This window comes from Engraulis encrasicolus, chromosome 12, assembly GCF_034702125.1.
Source record: "Engraulis encrasicolus isolate BLACKSEA-1 chromosome 12, IST_EnEncr_1.0, whole genome shotgun sequence".
In the NCBI taxonomy this organism is placed as follows: Eukaryota; Metazoa; Chordata; class Actinopteri; order Clupeiformes; family Engraulidae; genus Engraulis; species Engraulis encrasicolus.
In genome coordinates, this window is record NC_085868.1 from 3,183,717 (window position 1) to 3,204,047 (window position 20,331).

At 41.7% G+C, this 20,331-nt stretch overlaps 1 protein-coding gene across 1 annotated transcript in view; it reads right to left on the reverse strand.

Moving 5' to 3' along the window:
• The window catches only part of LOC134459198 (signal transducer and activator of transcription 1-like), a 35,792-nt gene extending 21,099 nt beyond the window's left edge, over positions 1-14,693 (reverse strand). Inside the window, exons 1-7 of the mRNA XM_063211491.1 lie at positions 14,386-14,693; positions 10,300-10,450; positions 10,028-10,123; positions 7,959-8,048; positions 7,063-7,141; positions 6,109-6,185; positions 350-501 (exon numbers count right to left, since the gene is read on the reverse strand). Of these exons, the coding sequence (XP_063067561.1) occupies positions 350-501; positions 6,109-6,185; positions 7,063-7,141; positions 7,959-8,048; positions 10,028-10,123; positions 10,300-10,450; positions 14,386-14,513 (773 nt within the window). The 5' untranslated portion in view covers positions 14,514-14,693. The remainder of the gene's footprint in view (positions 1-349; positions 502-6,108; positions 6,186-7,062; positions 7,142-7,958; positions 8,049-10,027; positions 10,124-10,299; positions 10,451-14,385) is intronic.
• Positions 14,694-20,331: the final 5,638 nt, after the last annotated feature.

Below are 20,331 nucleotides of genomic sequence, written 5' to 3' on the forward strand. Positions count from 1 at the left end.
ATATAAGAGAGATGGAAGGTACCAGAGATGGAAGGTACCAATTCACCCCAACCACAACTCTGATTTGTGCTCTCCTGAAAGCCCCACCTTTGGGGTATCTGATCACTTACGTATGATGATCAAAATTTTACCCATCAGGATAAATTGAACCGATACTGGCCCGAGTCATAGTTCAATCCTACTCGATCCGCCTTACCCATTCACCTCCTGTTACAAAATTGTGCTGATATTGTGCAATCCGACTAGGGCTAGGCTACTATACCAGGGCACAGCAGGAAGTATGCTTTAGTTAAATGGGACAGAGAGGATGACAAGACATTATGGGGGTATACACACATATGTAACTCACCAGTTCTGCAGCTGGTCGAGGCAGACGTTGGGCGGTCCCCCAATGCTGGCCATCTGCTGGCGCTGCCTCCACTCGGGCAGCTCCACGTTGATCAGGTCGTAGCCAATCTGCTCTGCCAGGTTCAAAACCCCCGCCATCTGGCTCAACACGTCCTGTATATTAGAATATTATTAAGCGGGCTTGCCACGCTTATAGTAATCTCTAAGTATTGTTTATTATTAAGCAGGCTTGCAGAGCAAGGCCCGATTCTAGTAATCTTTAAGTACGTTTATTATGCTTGATTGCTTGCTTGCTTTGGTTGCTTTCTTGTGCAGGGCAGTAAAAATTGAAGATGGATCTCCTCCTAGGCCTTTCGAGAAAGAGACACCGTTCAAACACTAAAACGACCGGCTCGGCTTGGAGATCATTTGTTCTGCTATAGCGTGTCCGTGTCTCTTGTCGTTTTTCCGTTTTTGGCGATTTTGTGCAAGTTTGGGTCCATTGAAAACAATGGTAGAACCTTCATGAACCAAGGTTCCGCCAGTCTACAGATCAGAGTGTAGGAGGCTTTTTCGGTCATAAAACATCAACACTTTCACCTAGAAGTTTAATTGACGCGTTGTTAGCGAGTTCTATGAGATGTCCCTAAACTGTGAAAGTTTCATGTCCGAACTCCTATTACTTTTTAAATGGCAGGTGTGTAAAAACAGCAGGGCTGGCCGGTCCGTGTACCATTCGTTCTTTTGTTTTTCGATTCAGAACCAAATAGCAAAAAACAAAAAAACGGCTGGTTATTTCATTATTTCGTTTTGGTGACAAACGAAAAAACAAATTTCGATCTGAATTTCCAAAATTTATTTTTTTACTTCATTTCAAAACAACGGCAATGAAAAAAAGCCGATGTGCTATTTTTAATTTTTGATATTTTCATCTCTCAGCCTTATGTGCCCTGGAAGTACTAGCGTTTGCCCCTGCCGTTGGCGATGTTGCGAAACACAGGACGCTCTTGCGCCTCACCGCGTTTCTCGTGACTCTCATTTGACAGCGGCGCGCACGACTGACATAGTTTTAAATGTCGTAGGCCTAGGCTACCTGAAGACCCTAGGTTTTATTAACAGTTTTGTAATAGACAACGACCACCGAACACTGTTTTGGTGTCTTGTGGGCTTACTACAGCTATTAGCTAGGCTTATCAGCGAAGCTGTCTTATGGAACAATGTGGAGATAGCCTATAGTAGCCGAATGGGATCTGGATTATTATTATTATTATTTAAGGCATCTGTTTTCTAGGAACCGAAAGGAGCTGACTTTTGGTGGCAGGTGGTCGCGTCCACCATGACATTTTGATATTGTGTTGTTGTTGGACTCTCGGAAAGAATTGCCCTCTTTCCCCCACTAGCCATCAGATCTAATGCCAAGAATTCTTTTGAGAAAGTCTCTAGTTTGCCAAATAAATTCTGTCTTCCTGGCGAATTCATTCCCTTTGTCATTGTCCGTCTTTTCCTGTTATAATTTTGACCTGGATATGTTTATCACTGTAATTTGTGTAAACCTACACAATGCTTACGCGCATATTTCATTTTCCAGTGTAAAACTATTGATTTTGTGGTAATTGCCTCAATAAACCAGCATTTTGGATGGCCTTCATTTGTGATAGGCTATGGCTCGCATTTTTGTTGAAGTTTTGTAACGTGGACTATCTTCTACGTGTATACTTTTGTTTTAGTTTGGTATAATTATGGACAATGCAAATTACAGATTTTTGTGTCATTTTGACATTTTCTGGAAGGAATATAATCAAAATAGTCCCGCCGCGTGAATTATTGTTTTGTGACGTGCATGTGAGAGCCTTATGTCGGCAAAGAGTACAACAGTGTTTTTTGGTTGTATTGTTTGGTCTTTTGTAGACTGACTGTACCTATTCACTCATGAAACTGTAACGTGCTTCACACATAAGAGTTGTGCCGCCAGAGACGTTAGAATTAAAAGAATCTTTGGTGCCTCGATTTCAGCACCATGGCTTGTAGGCTATAACTTCCGGGGCACATACGGCCGAGAGATGAAAAGATAAAAAATTTAAAATAGCACGTCAACCTTTTTTTCATTGGCGTTATTTTGAAATGAAGTAGAAAATAAAATTTGGAAATACAGATTAAAATTTGTTTTTTCGTCTATCACTAAAAAGAAATAATGAAATAACCAGCTGTTTTTCCGTTTTTTGTTATTTGATTCTAAATTGAAATACAAAAGAACGAACGGTTCACGGACCCTGGCCCCATTGCTTTTCCCATTGACTCTTGAAGTGCCTTTTTCAAGAGGTCAGCACATGTTCCACAAGAGGTTCATTTGTGACTGAACCGTTTAACCTATAAACTTCATTCAAAGACTAATGAAGCCAACTGGAGCCAATTGGAGCCAATTGGATTGGATTGGATTGATTCTGCAGTCTGCCTTTGAGCACCATACCAGAGATACTGTTGCTAAGGGTGATAAGCAGGCATTCAACGTTTTGGCGTTACGATTTGACTCCGTTTATTTCGTCTCAACAGGTGCTGCCAATAAAGGGTTCCATCTCAACTGTCACTTTCTCTGAACATTCTATTCTTAACGAGCAGCTGGACTACAGTTCTAGAAGTCTATTGTTCAGCTCTTCAATGCAATATGATATTGTCTTGCTTGGCCCAATGGTGAAGGTGTTGAATTAGAGATATGGAGGTTGGGAGTTCGAATCCCACTTGGACCCATGTTGATTTTCAAAATTATATCATATGCAGTGTTCCTTAGCCAACTTAAAATACCATGTATGTCATTTAGTATCAATGGCAAAGGTGCTGGATTACAGATATGGAGGTTGGGAGTTCAAATCCCACTCAGACCCATGTTGATTTTCAAAATTATATCATATGCAGTGTTTCTTAGCCAACTTAAAATACCATGTATGTCATTTAGTATCAATGGCAAAGGTGCTGGATCACAGATATGGAGGTTGTGAGTTCGAATCCCACTCGGACCCATGTTGATTTTCAAAATTATATCATATGCAGTGTTCCTTAGCCAATTTAAAATACCATGTATGTCATTTAGTATATCCCAAAAACGCGGAGCTACAACACTTTAAAGATGGCTGAATCCAAGATGGCTGAATTGTTTGGCCCATAACTTCTGACTGGATTTTTTCCAACATTTCTTTTAGCTTTGTTTTCTCAATAGTAGTTTGTTTTTAATTTAGGGATAGAGATATCAAAAATAAAACTGCTCATCTCTGCCCCAAAAGGCAAGCCCGCTTCCAGCATTTTCTGTGAGAATGCAATCTAGTTATTATTATTATTATTATTATTATTATTATTATTATTATTATATTACATATATTATACATGGAGCTGAATGTAACATCTGCCATCTCTACTGAGCTGGACTGGACATTACACACACACACACACACACACACACACACACACACACACACACACACACACACACACACACACACACACACACACACACACACACACACACACACACATACACACACAGATAAATGGACCATGGTTTTACTATAAGAACTGAACCATGGTTTTTAGTTACTCATAGTTGTCACAATTTTTTGAGCATGGTTTGTGATTTTGGTTTGACCATTGATTGACTATAGTTCAACCTTGATTTAACTATGATTTGACCGTGGTTTAACTAGATTTAACCATGGTTTAACTATGGATTTACCATCGTTTAACTATGCAAAAATTAACCATGGTTTTACTATTATAACTAACCATGATTAATAGTTATTCATTACATAACAGTGAGCTGACACTTTTTTTTATGCGAAGCGACTTACAGGCTTTTGGTTACAGTCCATCGGTCAATGTTAGGTTACTTGCTCAAGGGCACTAAAGTCATGGATGGAGGTCTACGGATTGGTGAGGGCAGAATTCGAATCTGCAACCCTGTGATCTAGAGTCCAACTCCCTAGCCATTACACCATGGCTATTTACATGTAGTTATTCAGGGGTTTCCTGTTTCTATGGTTCGTGACAATGGTTTAACCATGCACCCCTTCCCCCACCATGTTTTTTAAAACCATGGTTTTGGGGGAACCATGGTTTATGGCAAAGAGTACACTAGTTAGTTAAACCATAGTCACAAACCATGGTTGTCATGGTTACACTAAAAACCATTATTAATTATAATCCATGGTAAATCTATGGTAAAGCCATGATTAGTTTTCATAGCAGAACCATGATTAATCTTTGTGAGGGCTACTACTATAACAGCTACCGTACTAGAACTATGGTTGGCTGATAGTAGAATCACCATGAAATGTGGTAAAATCATGGTTACTGCATTACACCCATGGTCGATTTTCGTAAGGGTATAGTAATCATGACATACCATGGTAGAACCATGTTACTACATAAACATCACAGTAATACCATAGTACGCCATAGTACAATTATGGTAGGTTCAGAGTACTTAGCGTAATTAGAGTAATCATGACATACCATGGTAGAACCATGATAATCATAGTAATACCATAATAAACCATGGTCCATTTTCGTAAGGGTATATAGACACTGTAATATAGTAGCCCCTTAATGCGCGCTGTACCTCCAGTGGCACGCTGTAATAGTCATTGAAATGTAACTACCACAGCACTACAATACTATGACACAACACAGACCCTTAAGTAATGCACCACGACTTGGTCATTACCATACTGGTAACAACAAATGTATAAAGCCGCGTCTTAAGGGGATATATTTATATGTAGGCTATACTGTATTGTACTACAGATGACTACAGCAGTCGCCAGGTTCAACACTTGCTGTTTTATTATAATATTGGGTATATAATCAAATACTAATTTGCAAGTCACAAATAAGTCTCAAGTCTTAACACTCAAGTGCAAGGCCAAGTCAATTCACCAAGCCAATCCACCCCTGATTTGCATAATATTAAACTTGGCCGAATATTTTCACTTTGCCTCGTCCCTGTCCACTTGCCTTCACCCAGCTTTGCTTTCCACATATGATTAGATGATGAAATTTGCTTCGCTTGGCCAAATTTGTGTGTATGTGTCCCCTGTGTTAACCAGTCACCATGTATTCTACGCTAAGTGTATTCTTCAAAGTTCAAGTCAAAGTCAAAATCGCAAGTCATTCCTAATTTAGCCAAGTCAAGTCTAAGGTCATCAAAACAGTCTGACTTGAGACCAAGTATTCCAAGAACATTGTTAAGTGATAAACCTGGCAAGGGGGCCTACAGGAAGTGCTAATCCTGCTAATAGATTAGCGTCATTTAGTTAAGAAAAGGAGGAGCCCAGCCTCTTCTATTAGGGGATTTAACACTACCTCAAGGTTGACTTAGCATAACTGGGCCAGGTACTTGGAATACTCCCCAGGCCATGTGACTCAAGTCGAAGTCTCTAGCATGGACTGTCAACCTCAGCCAGAATTTGTTCTCATCACATAATCATGATATCATTTTCATGCCCTATTTTTGTCTGCTGTTCAAGTTCACAGGGATTAATTTAGACTTGTCACCTTATAATTTCCAAGAGGAGGATGCACGTACGTGTACGTACAAAAGCACGCACACGCAAACCCACGCACACACAAATACACGCATTCCAGAAGTCAAGGCTTATCATTTTAAAGCATTCCTGACCCAGTGTGACCCTGCACTGGAAGGTACTGCTTCTCTCTCTGTGTGTGTGTGTGTGTGTGTGTGTGTGTGTGTGTGTGTGTGTGTGTGTGTGTGTGTGTGTGTGTGTGTTCTCACACCTTTCGCTTGTTGTTGAGGTTCATGAAGAGACTGCGGATTTGAAGGTCCTCCTTCTGAATCGAGTCCTTCACCTCCTCTGCAAAGGGGACGTGAGTTACTGAGCGTGTCACCATGGTGACAATAAACCAATTATTGTAAAAAAAAAACTGATTATTGGAATAAATAGTTTATTCCAATTTATATTTGTCTTTTGCAAAATCTGACAATAAGTCAGCATGCAAGCGTTCCACTTCCACTAAACTGGAAGTCAAAGCTTGTTATTGCCCACTTATGATTCTAGAACGTCATTAGCCTTCTGATGTGCTGATGTTCAAACATGGTAGGGAAACATGATTTTAAGACCAAATTGCTTTTGAAGTCATCCACAACGTCTATTCAAACAAAGCAGAAATCACAACCCTGTCCCTCCTTTGACACATTGGTACATAGCTTTCAATGGCTACACAGGTTTCAAAAGCCATTCCATTCCACAAAGTAGGCCTAATACTTCATAAATAACAAGAAGAGGGTGGCCTACAACATCGTAGTTCAAACAAAAAACTAACATCTTTACACAGACAAAGACTTTGTGTGTACTTTGGTGCGGTATTCCGTAATTGAGCTTTTAACCTTCATCACACACACAAGTTAAAACTGGAACTGAAGTGCCCTTGACCGAGACACCTATCCCCACACCGCTCCAGGAACTGTAACCAATACCCTGTGAATATCTAAGTCGCTTTGGATAAAAGCGTCAGCTAACCTGAATCTAATGTGATGAAATTAGAGAATTAGATGAATTAGAATTAGGAATTAGATGACTTTAGAGACTGCAGATGGAAATGAGCTTTTAGCTATAATCTGGTGCAGGTCTTTTACTATGTAACTAATGTACTTTGCACATGGTCCCTGATTAAATAAACCAAGAAACTAAAACTGAATGCAGTGTAATGTAACATAGTTTCTTGTCTCACCTCGGCCGGATAAGTCTTTCTTCTTGAAGTCGTAGTCATCCTGCAGATCTTCCAGGGATTTGATGTTGGTTTCAGTCTCCTAGAACATCAGTGTGAGTACAGGTGAGTATAGACTCACACACACACTCACCCACACACAGTCTGCAGAGAGGTCCATGGGAAACACTACATGTGATAGGCCATTTAGAGAACCCTTCGTTCTTTGAGATTGTAGCGAAGGGGAGTAGGGTTGCCCAGCTGGGACTCGAACCCAGACCTTCTGGGGTAGTAAACTGGGGCTGGGGAGTAGAGTTGCCCAGCTGGGCAACTCTACTCCCCTTCGCTACAAATGGTGTCGGAAGTGGGATGGTATCGTGAGGCCATCGGAAGCGTACCCATTGTGTGTGAGCCATAATTCCATGTGAGGGACCTCCAGGATTGGTGACCCTGGTGTGAGGGACCCCAGTGATGGGTGAAGCATTGATGATGGGGCACACTGGATGGGAGAAGCATGATGGGCAGTTGCGTGAGGGACACCATGAGTGTGTGAAGCGCACGGGTGCGCTTCCCGAAGGGGAAGGCAGTGTGATGGAGTGACCATCACTAGGGTTGTGGGTGTGTTCTGACTAACATGCCAATGAGCCTGGCTCTTTGGTGTAGCGGTCAGAGCCCTGGTTTACTACCCCAGAAGGTCTGGGTTCGAGTCCCAGCTGGGCAACTCTACTCCCCTTCGCTACAGAGATGAACACTATTTACTATTCTTGTCTACAATTTGTTTACTGCTTTTTTATTTGCGTTTCACATGAATGTATTTAAATTCAAATTTGAATGTAAAAACATAAACACGTGAAAAACTTTAAATTGTCAAGGTTTCACAGACTGCCTCAAGGTGTCTGGCATCTCACTGGTTTCCTCACCTGCACGCGGTTCTTGATGTCTTTGACTTTGTTGTCCAGCTCCTTGTGTTTCTCCACCACCATGTCGCAGTGTGAGCTCTGCTCCGATTTCTGAATTACGGCGAAGGAACAGACAGGTACAGAGGGAAACAGACAGGTACAGAGGGGAAAAAGGGGAATGGGGTGAAAACGACACTACATTACTAAGACCAAATAATTCAAGTGAACCACAGGAAAAGTAAATAGATTTGTCATAGTGAATACTGTTACTAACCAACTGATGGAATTATGCTAACCGTTAACCTGTAGTTTCCCTGTTTTTATTCACCGAGTCCCTTCTGTCCACGACACCTGTCGTGCCGAAAAGTGAGTCCCTGCCAGAACACGAGTGCCCTCATTGAAACCAATGACATTTTTGGAGAGAAAATTATACTAATTTTTGCAGAATGAATTACATAATTTATGAACTAAAAATATGCTTATGAAACATTACTTGTCCTCCACTTAATATGAGCTATTTGAATGAAACCGTAACATTTGTTATGACAATTCTTCGATTCTTTTATGGAAATAATACTGAAATTGTAACCAGCTCTTTGTAATACCTCCAGAAGGAATGTAGATGCTTTATATTATTGATAGGCTTTCCATCTTAAATTGTTCCGGATTTGTCTGCAAAAATGGGTAAAAAATATCTGAAAAATTGGTCATTGGTTTCCATTGGTTTCAATGAGGGCACTCGTGTTCTGGCAGGGACTCGCTTTTCGGCACGACACCCCCATGCCACGTGTAAACACCTATACATGCGTATTAGTGTCAAATGCTGGTTATGAGTAATCCATCTCTCACCAGCTGGTATGTTTTGCCTTTGCCTTCATAATACCATCTGGGAACCCCCCACAACAGACACGTTTTCAAATGATGCTCCTTATCAAGAAATCCGTCCATGTGATAAGCAATAGGCTACATAAGCAATCTGTCCGTCATCTTTACTGACGTGACACTTCAGCTTATCACATTGAACTCCACCTGTGATGCAGCTGAGAACAACAGGTGGAAGAAGAGACATAACGTCCATCTATGGAAAATCCCACCCCGGGATCCTGAATGGCACTGAAACTTTTCAGATTTTCACCATCCTCAGACGGTTGAGTCCTCGCTTGTAGGCGTAATTGATGGCTGTTGATAGTAATTACAACTTCCAAAACAATGAAGGTGACAAGTTTGTACCATCGACAGTGGCGTGCAACCACATCAGTAAGCTAATAACTAAGCAGGCTGAGTTGACATGACCAGTCACACAGGGGAAACTGTGTGGCTCTGCAAACTCAGACCATAGTCTGCAGGGAATACTGAAGGCTGCTGAGCTGCAGGTCTACTGTGGGAAGCTCCAGATGTAGACAAAAAGAAAGTAGCCTATGTGAGGAATATAGCCTAATATTTCATTTAATAATGTCTGCGACATATAGGAGATGATCCTGACGAATGTCAGTGATGGGTTATTACTTCGGTTTCCCCACCACTTTTTAATAGGCCCTATATTATCCAAACTGCAAACAGTCTTCCTTTGTTAAGTTATGAAACCAAACCGCGAATGTAGTTGTCAATGTCGACCTGAGGCCGACGCATGGATGAGGGGGCGGGGGGATGTCACAGTGGCTGTGTATTTTACAAAAAAGCTCAAACTTGTTCGTGTTTCATACCAATGGGTGCTTTTGTATACTGTACTGAATTAGTAGTGCTTCCTGTAATCCAGCAAGCGTGCATACGGTAACCTTGGAAAGTTACAGACGTACTTCAAGCCTTAAATAAACTGCCAAACGATTTCATGGAATCAAACAGTACAGAACCAGTTCTCGATTCCCTCGCCTACTGCAAGGTGTGAAATTGGTGTGTGTGTGTGTGTGTGGACATGTGAATACTTGATTGCATATTTTATAGCTTCATTTTTTTCTCATCACATTAGTTATACTGTTAATTTATCTTTAATTTTGTGGGCATCTGTGGGTTGCTTCCAAACATCATCTCACTTTATATAGTGACAATAAAGCACTCTACTCTACTCCACTGTAGGTATGAGAAGGTCTTACCACTGCCTGCTCTGCGTTGGCGATGATCTGCCTCTCCTCCCTCAGGCTGCGGCTAATGATCATGGCCATGCAGACGGGGTCAGCCTCAAAATTTTCCTGAAGAGAGAGAATCAAATAAAAAGATACACACATACACACATTTGGATGACAACAAACCGACAATACAAAATGAAGTGCATATGTAATCAATCAACATCAATAATACTGAACAAATGCTTAGCTCAAAATTCAGCAGTGTTATTAAGCGCTAACACTATGTGGCCCTATCATACCTGTAAGTTGCGTTTGATCTTCCTGATGTTGTGTTGCTGTAGGAAGTCTTTCTCCAGGTTGAATCGGCCGTACTGGTCATCCAGCTGGCTCATCAGGCCATGGAACCGCAGCGTGGCCAGAGACGTATTGTCCACGTTGGCCGCATAGTCCCTTTGAGCCAGAACACACACGCGCGCACACACACACACAAAATGATCAACAACAAATTTCAGAAATGAAAGTTGTCTTAGAGACCATCCTGACACGTTATCAGAAATAAAGCTGTTGTAAATAAATAAATCCTTCATGATAAAGCCTCGGGGCTCTTTTATTCCTAGATTTGCTCACCTGGTCAGAGTCAACATTCCTAGGAAAATGACTAATCCAGAAACGATTGATAAAGGGGGTGATGCATGCCCATGCTGCATGTCTATGAACAGCCATGCCCCCTTCAGGAGACAAGTGGGGGTTCCCTCATCCCACTGCATTGTTGCATTGGTGACGCATGAAATGATTCATCTTGGTTACCATTTTAAAACTGTAATACTCTCCTACGAGGCACCTTGACATCTGACCAGGGATGCATTTCTTGACAGCAACTTTCTTGGTTGCGATGCAATTTTCCAATTGGCAACTACCCAAGTTGCTAACTGCCTAGCAACTATGCTTTCCAGAAACTCACCCCTGGGCAGGCTGTGTTACCACCAAGCTCATATAAAGGGCAGGACTTCGAAAACCTCCCGGAACAGGAAGCCCAGTAAAGTAATGGACGTGTTTCCAATACCTTTGGAAACTAATGTGTGGAGCTAGAGAGCTGAGGTATCTAATTTTAGAAAGTATAAAACCCTGCCATAATGTTCATGCAATCAGATGACTAAATCAGCTGATTGTAATACGTAGGCCTACTCATGACAGGGATGACAGATTATTCAGTGAAGTCACCTGTGCTGGAACTGCCAAGTCACCTGTGCTGGAACTGCCAAGTCACAAGGAAACTGTGCCAAGTAAAAAAACAAACCCCACTTCTGAACAGGGTTTTGGCACATCTGCTAGAATCAATCAGTCCACTGATTCCGATGACATACAAAAAAAACTGTTTTGGATCCATGGATTCAGATTTTTGACTAGACTAGCAAAACTTGATAACAGGCTGGTTGTCCAAGCTGGGTGACTGGAACAGTGGTGTTGGAAAAGTTTATTTTCTATACAGGAACTAGTTCAAAGTTCAGTTCACACATTTCAAAATGAACTACTTCTTCCATAGTTCATAATTGTTCACAGTTAATAGTTTGTTCATAGTTTCCAAAAATGAAGTAGTTCTTTTTTGCAAGGTTCAATATCATTGGCAAAGCCTATATAAAACAGAGAGCAATTATTATTTTTTATTAGAACAGAGAAAATATATGTGTTAGATGTCATCTTGAAATGACATGTTGACAATTCTGTGCATTTTTTAGATCTGTTAGGTCTTAATAACTTAAATGTGCGATGCTTAGTGTTGCACCGATACCATTTTTTGGCCCCGATACGATACCCGATACCAAGCTGTGCTGTATCGGCCGATACCGATACCATACCGATACCGATACCACCCTATTTGAAATGTATATATATGAAGGGCTGTAAAGCATACTACTTGGATGTAAAATCATTGCATGGCTGTGTCAGGCTGCTGCCTTTGTGAAACAGGAAAAAGACTAATACAAAGTGAATCCAGCAAAACTTTTTATACTTTTTAAATACCTCTATGAAATAACTAATTTCAAGGCTGTTTAAGTGTCACACAAGCACCTGTAAATGGTATCTGTGCCCTATTTGTTGGAACTCGCCGATACCGATACCGATACCACCATTTACGGTAAGTGCCGATCCACCAATCCACCGATACTGGTATCGGTATCGGTGCAACACTAGATGCCATGTTGATGCATGTGATGCATCAGAACTCTGAGGATTGTTCTTCAGGTCAGAAGGGCAAGGCAGGTAAGAAATACAATGTTACCACCTGTGATGACTTCACCTTTAGGACAGGGTCCAGATCACAGATATCCTACAGGAAGACTAGATGCGTCATCCGCGTTCCCGTCAATCAAGTCGATCGTCCATGCATGGCGGTCATGTCAGCCCAGCCTGCTGGCTCACTCAGTTGCAGTGAGTTTTTGGTGTTATATACTCTTCAGATGGCCATAATTCCCTCAAATTTCCATCGATTTTCGAAAGGGTCGGTTTAAAAAATCCAAACGAAAGTATACGTTGATACTGCATAGTGATGAAAATTCATATTATTATTATATTATATTACATTATATTTTAATATGCATAGGTCTAAAAGCATGTATAATATAGTTTAGTAGGCTTATTCAGGTAATTAAATAGATCCCATAAACAAATGCACAAAGTATTCTTTTATATTTTCAGCGAATAAATGAAGCGAAGGACAGCACTCTTCAGATTTCTTCTTTGTTTATTCGCCCACGAACGTTTCGGGCAGAGCCCTTCTTCAGCGTGTACTGGCGTTTGCACCCATAGGTGGTAGGTGTGACCTAAAATAGGGTGAACACCTGTGACCCCATGATTGACATCCAAACCAAGTTACATATTACTTCCCCTAGGGGGAGTGAAATCAGACCACAATGTGTTACAAAATCTGATACCAAATATCCCAGAATGGAAAAGTAAAATTACTATCCATGCCGTCAACGTAAAGCACAGCAATGGTTAAAATGTTTATTTGCTGTCAGGTCTAGGCCTATCTATTTTTTTGTGGTAAGCATATTAGTCTCCTGGGCGTTTTACCCTAGTCTACACTGAAGTTTTAAGGAGCCCTACCATTTAGCCTATATACACGTGTCAATATTTCAGCGAAGCAACAGTAAACATTTTTCAGTGTCTCAACGTTTCAATTCTTCAGTTTACTTCAGGTGTGAGGGAGGGTCTATGGCAGTGTGGCCAAATATTTCCCGCCCAAGAAATTGAGCGTCTGTGGGTTACAAAAAAGATATTGGTGGGCTTTAAAGTAGAGTTATACAGAGTAAATTCTGCAGTGTTCATTTAACACTCAGAGAGTTGATTTGACATTGTTTGGACTTAAATGAACTCTTTAAGTGTTGAATTAACACCGCAACATTTACTGTGTAGGTGTGCAGAAATATACTGTAATCTAGTTCAAATTGGGTATAATGTATTGACTCCAGGTGGTTTTTGAGCATTTTTTAGTATTATCAGCTACATCTGGCAACCCTGGTCTATGAAGAGTTTAGGCTGGGCTAATATGGCCGACCTGTGCGGACGTGCTTTAAATACGCGATGACGTATTTAGTCTTCCTATAGAATATCCGTGGTCCAGATGCTGCAAGACTTGAAAAACATGCCAGTAAATCTGACTCATAATATACTTCCTTCCTTTAGCAATGATTTCATCATATGAGATCTGTTTTACACATCAACTGTATTAATTGTTAATGATTTAAACCTAGGTAGTTTCTGTGTATCCAAGTGCTCTTTACATTTTACTATGAAGGGTCTTAATAATACTTCGCCAAAGTGCTGAATTCGCCCAGGGAGGTAATGAGGCCCAATGTTGAAGTGGATAATTCAGTGCGACACTGGTGCATAGAAGTATTTCATGTTATTACTATTATCCCACTGTACCAAATGAGGTAAGTACAATGTAACTCTATTACCCTAATCGAAAGTGTGTTTGTGAATGCATACAAGGTGTGGGAGGGTGTGGCCTGCCCTAACAGAAAGTGCCCATATCGAAAAGCATGCAAATAATCTATTCAATTTCTGAGATTAACAGGCGTGGACAGGGACCTTGGTCATGCTCAAATGGCTTACTCTTACACTAGCAAGCCTGGTACATAAGTGTAGGTGTACACAAATAAATAGGGACATTCTGCTAAAAAAAAAAAAACCCTGCCCATTTACCCTATTGGACAAAAAAATGCCCTCTTGAGATTAGCTTTTTAAAGTCTTTTGTCACAATGTACTGTGGTCCATAGTATGGTCCTAGTTCCATATGCCCACCCTACCCCACCCCCTTAAAAAGTGTAAAAGTGACAACTACTCTAATCTATTCATCTAATGTGCTCTGTACTGCTCACCAGTCGTGGCTCTCAATCCAGGCACTGAGGTACTGTCGCACGGTCATGGGGAAGGTGTCATCGTACAGCTGGTCCAACTGCTCCAGGTACTTGGCGTCCAGTTGCTGAAGGCGTAACCACTGTGCCATGATGGCTGGTTACTGGCTGGAGAATCCACTCGACTCAAATGGAGGTCTATGTGTCTTTTTCGGTACGCGTAGTCTTTCCAAAGTCTGCAAGCTAATGGTGCCCACGATATCGGGACCTCTCGAGACAGCTGACGACACTGCTCATGACAACCGAGTTCTGGACTTTGGCGCATGAACGCCACTGATCCCGGAAGCGAGTTTGCGAAACATAGGACGATATTGCGCCCAACCGCGTTTGGTGTCTCCGATTGGCTACAACGGCTCCCTTGTTCCTCTCCTTTGATGGCTTTCACTTGACAGCAAGAATGTCAACTCTTAGTGGCAAATCAACACAATGATGAAAGACAAGGCATATTGGATTGTAGAAAATATATTAAATAGTATTTGGAACAAGGTAGGCCTATTGGTGTAGGCCTAGTCTACTTTTTTATGGTGGGTATACTGTATATTTGAGCATTTTTTGAAGTGGGTATACTGTAAATATTTGTGCTATTCAAAACAATGGAGCAATCAATTTTAAGTGGGTATACTGAAATCCCTGAAATTTAGAAGTGGGTATACTCCATATACCCGCGTTCTACACAGACTTCACCACTGGCCTATAGCCTACATCAGATTTCAAGGAGAGAAACTGCTACAGTGGCAAATCAACACAATGATGACAGACAAGGCATATTGGATTTGATTTAAACAAACTACATTTTGTGATTTTACATTTTCCTTGGTTCGCATGTTTTTAAACTGACCACATTTTGTGATTTTACATTTTCCTTGGTTTGCATGTTTTTAAACTGACCACATTTTGTGATTTTACATTTTCGTTGTTTTGCATGTTTTTAAACTGACTGCATTTTGTGATTTTACATTTTCGTTGTTTTGCATGCTTATTCATTTTTGGTGTGGTTTGCTGTCATACTGGCTCATGTTGCTGTGCATCATGTTGCATTGTTTATCATGGTTTGTTTTGCTGTGCTGCTTGATTTTACATTTGTGCTTAGATTTGATCTGCGTGATTGCTGTCTCCTCATTATGCTCTCTGCCTGCTTGCCTCCCGGTGTCTATTTGGCACTGCAGCAGTTTCACTCCTTGAAATCTGATGTATACCTTGTTCCAAATGCTATTTCATACATTTTCTACAATGCAATATGCCTTGTCTTTCATCATTGTGTTGATTTGCCACTGTAGCAGTTTCACTCCTTGAAATCTGATTTATACCTTGTTCCAAATAGGCCTACTAGGCTATTTAATACATTTTCTACAATCCAATATGCCGTGTCTGTCATTCATGACACCACCTATTTTTTGTCAGGTCACAGGCAAAGTTGCTTAAAACTGAGGTACTTAGACAACAGAAAACTATCACCGCAATTTCAGTGTTTCATTACAGACCTTATCAAAGTATCCATGTGTTAATGTTAGATCTACAGAAGTGGGGATGAATTGATATGCAGAATGCTGTTCCTAATACCACCAGATGGATTTACCGACATAATAAATAGAAGGTAAATCCTACATTTGCCACCACATGTGTCATGGACTCGGTGGACAACTTACCAGATCACCTCGAGGTTTGGATAATGTGAATAAAATGAAATTGTAAGAAACGTCATTTGTATTGCATCGTTGGCCTGCTTTTGTTTATGCTTTTTAGTGTCATCTGTTTCATGAGATGAGCCAAACCATAATAAAATGACATGATACAGCATTTGTATAAACACAGGAGTTTATGCAGTTAGGATTAGGCTACATTACATTGCATTTAGCTGACGCTTTTATCGAGGCTATTAGGCTATGTAAATAAAAATGAAATCAAATACTGGAGCTCACTGCATCGTTGGGTTAGCCTGGTCCTGACCATCCCATTATATCATTTCATTTCGTATTTATGGTCTGCCATTTGTTTGCTCTGAAGCGATTGTAGGAAGCAGGAAGTTTGCATTCAGTTATGGTTTGAAATTATTGGACACCTCTCACCCAATCGTTGGCAGTTACTCAACAACAACATAGCGCAGACCAATGGCTCTGGCGCAGATGTGTACGTCATTGTCACGAGCATCCTCCCCATTTCGCCCCCACGTGGGGGGCGTATTCGCTTATTGGCTGTTTTCTGGGGGGGGGGCGTTGCGATCAAAATTCTACTGCTCCAAGCACTCCACAGAGAAGCACGGCCAGACTACAGTAGTGGAGCCAATCCTTTGGCGGAAGTAGGCCTACGTAGGATGGCTTGCAAGGCTATCGTTGGGTAGGCTATGGCTACGTTTGTTTGACTTGGCACATTTGTTTCAAGAGATATGCCAAACCACGCTAAAATGAAATACGACACGGCATTTGTGTAGGCCTACTGCATCGTAAATGGTTTGGGTAGCCTACTTTTTGTTTGTTACCCTACTTTTAGTGTCTGTTTCAAGAGATCGGCCAAATTATTTGTACACGAATGTTCTGCAAGCCTGCTTTGAGCGAGAGTTGACATTCTTGCTGTCAAATGAAAGCGATTAGAGAGGAGGAACAAGGGAGCCATTGTAGCCAATCGGAGACACCAAACGCGGTTGGGCGCAATATCGTGCTATGTTTCGCAAACTCGCATCCCGGAACAATCGGGAAGCATGCATGTTTTGTTTTGGTTCTCTTTTCTTTTTTTCACCTCCACTTGAGCCTCCACACCCACGACATATCATTTTAGCTGAAGTAAGCTAAATTAAACAGTCAGAGACCAGCATTGCTGTCATATGTGCATCTGCAATTGAATTACATTAACTGGTGTTGTGATTACAAGACGATATTTTAGCATTTATGATACTAAGCGCATACGACTTTGTTGCGAGCGTCGACGTTGCGCAAGGCACGTCAGCGAGAACTTGTTGTCACGATGTGGGTGTTATTAAATACAGCGCATTTGCAGTCGGCCACAAATATGAACGAGACGATGAGCTCGCACCGGTTTGCTCTACTAACACACCACGTGTGAGGAGTGGGGGGACAGGCAGTGAGGAGGAGCTGAAGTGGGGACCTGCGCAAACTTGTGTAGAGGTGTGAGACAAGACCCATATACACACGTGAGTGAGTTGTTGACCAACCAGTTCATGGGCGCGTGACCTCGGAGGCAGTCCGCCGACGAGCGTTGAAGGGGATAAGCAACTGCAGAGGTTGCAAGATCTGACTGCAGCCGCATTCATCCCGCGATAGTTTTACACCATGTGACATGTCACCTCGTCAACGCAACGTCGACGAAATTTCGAAGTTTGACAGGAAATCTAACCGTCATGCAGCATTTTCCATCCAGGGTGCATTGCTGTCTAAATGCGCATGCATGCGTTGACACATCTCGAATGCACCTACTGTTTGCCAGTTGCATGCATGGGCGCCATATTAATGATGCGTGTATTGTCATAGGTGGTGGGCCCAGTCTCATATCTTGTCAGTTCGTTGGTGTTAACGAGTGGCAACTTTATTTTTGCTTATATAACCCCCTGACAACCCATTAATCAATATTTTGGCTGTTGCCATCCTCAAAACTTGCACATTGATTTATAAAAATGACAACAAATAATAGCCGACCAAGTGACGTCACGTCAATGCAAAGTCAACGAGGCGGAATACAGCTAGCGCGTGCATGCTACCCGGAACCGTCAGATTTCATGGCAAAAAGTTACAAGTTGGGGGTAAGTGGGCTCACTTGTTGTGTACATGCAAAAAAAATATATTTTTCTCAAACTTTCAGAAGTGCTCTTTTTCGCTGTTAGTGTTCGACTGTCTGACCATCATTGGGCAACGAGAGATAAATGTCAAAAAGAGGACAGGTCTGTTCCCTCAAAGCAATAGAGCAATGAGGTGACGGGGGTAGATCAATTCGCCAAAAAACTACGTGTCAGTAAAGAAATGCAAGCTGTGTTATTTTTTCCAGTAACAGGAAACTGGTCAGGAATGAAATACCTACGTTGTTTCAATGATTAGGTGAATTATCTGCCCATGAAAAAAGCCCGATATGCGGATAAATATTCCCTTTTCAACGTTGAGGGGCGGAGACTTCCCATTGACTGTGCATTATGTGACGTCACCCCCAGTCTTCTTTATTTTCGTTATTTTTTAATATAAACGTGCAACTTTTCAGCGTGGCAACAGCCAGAATATTGCTTTACATATTGTCAGGAGGTTATATTAGAAAAATCAAGTTGCCACTCGAGAGTGAGAACGAAACTCGTTTTCTAAAGGAGCTACGAAATCTAGCCCACCGTCTATCACACAAAACATCAGCTCGGGAACTCGTTGTTCTATACTTCCGCCTGAGATCAACCTCGATAATTATCGATCTGACATTTGTCACCAAATGTTCACTCCCACTTTCCCGAGGTTTTAGGTCGGCTTTCTTGGGACTCTCGACTTTTTGAACGAGCTATAAGTGTTGACACTGGCACAGCCCCAAAATGCAACAGGGTGGGGAACTACAACAACAATGACCAGTGAGAATTCAAGGCCCTCCCATTTTCCGAGTAGCATCCAACTGCAGTTTGCAGAAGGGGGCAGGTCTGGATGTCTGAGTACCCGCCCCTCTCATTTTGCATCTCGCCCCTCCTATTTTTCCTATTATGGTAGTCTGTACAGTCTCACACCATCTACTTGGAATCCTGAACTGACGCTGGGCGTGCATGCTTCTAGAGCGAGGCCGATTCTTGCTGCGCTCCTGACCGGTGTGAATGTGTGTGTGTGTGTGTGTGTGTGTGTGTGTGTGTGTGTGTGTGTGTGGTTAGCTCCTGTACGTTGTAACGTGTGCGTGGAGATCACCTATGCCCTTGGAGGGCACGCACGCCTGTGGGCATCGTCTCCTTCCCGTTCCTTTTTGTTATTTTTCTTGATGTGTACAGAACTGTTTGTCAGTATAACGCACATTGCTCTCATATTCGGGCCATGTCCATGCCTGTGTCACTCTAGCCCAATTGGCTTTTGTTTGCTGTGCCAAGTGTATCATGTGACAGAGGAGCTCTCTGGGGACACCAGAAATATTACTCTTTGCAAAAACAAGACGTCCAAAACCACAGGTCAGATGAAGCAATTGTAATCTATAGAGATTTTCGGTAATGCACACAAGCAGTATGTTTGCATACTCTGCAAAAAAAGTCTTAAAGGAAACGAACCAACCTACCAAAATCAAACATGGGGTCTGATCCATAATATTATGTCACCGCTTTGTTGCATCTGGTATTGGGGGCCTTGACCATATTGCATGTAGGCCTACTGTATCATGATAGGCAGCACGGTATCATATAATTTACATGTAGGGATTTTTTAAACTCTGTGCAAGAACAGTGAAATGTTTTAAATCCATATTTAAATACAGTTGTATTAATCCGGGGTAGCGGGGTGCACTGCGGAGCGCAGCTCCATCACATCACCTCTGAAGTACCACCAACGGAGCTGCACACACACTCATTATAGGGGGTGTATCGTGGATGAATCTCAGAAGCAAAGGAATCTCATGGCTCAATGCTGCCATCTAGCGGAGAAAGTGTTTCAGCTGCCGCCTGTTAGCCAGTGCAGGGGCCAGGGGTCATCCTCCCGGTCCCTATTTTGCTCACTTTCCTCCCACTGTGAAGTTTAAATAGCTTTATTGTTCACAATACACACACACACACACACACACACACACACACACACACACACACACACACACACACACACACACACACACACACACACACACACACACACACACACAAATATATATATATATATATATATAAATACCTTTTATTTTAAGCGCCTTTCAAGATACCCAAGGACACTTTACAATCAAAACAGATAGATAACAGTAGAGAGAGTATAC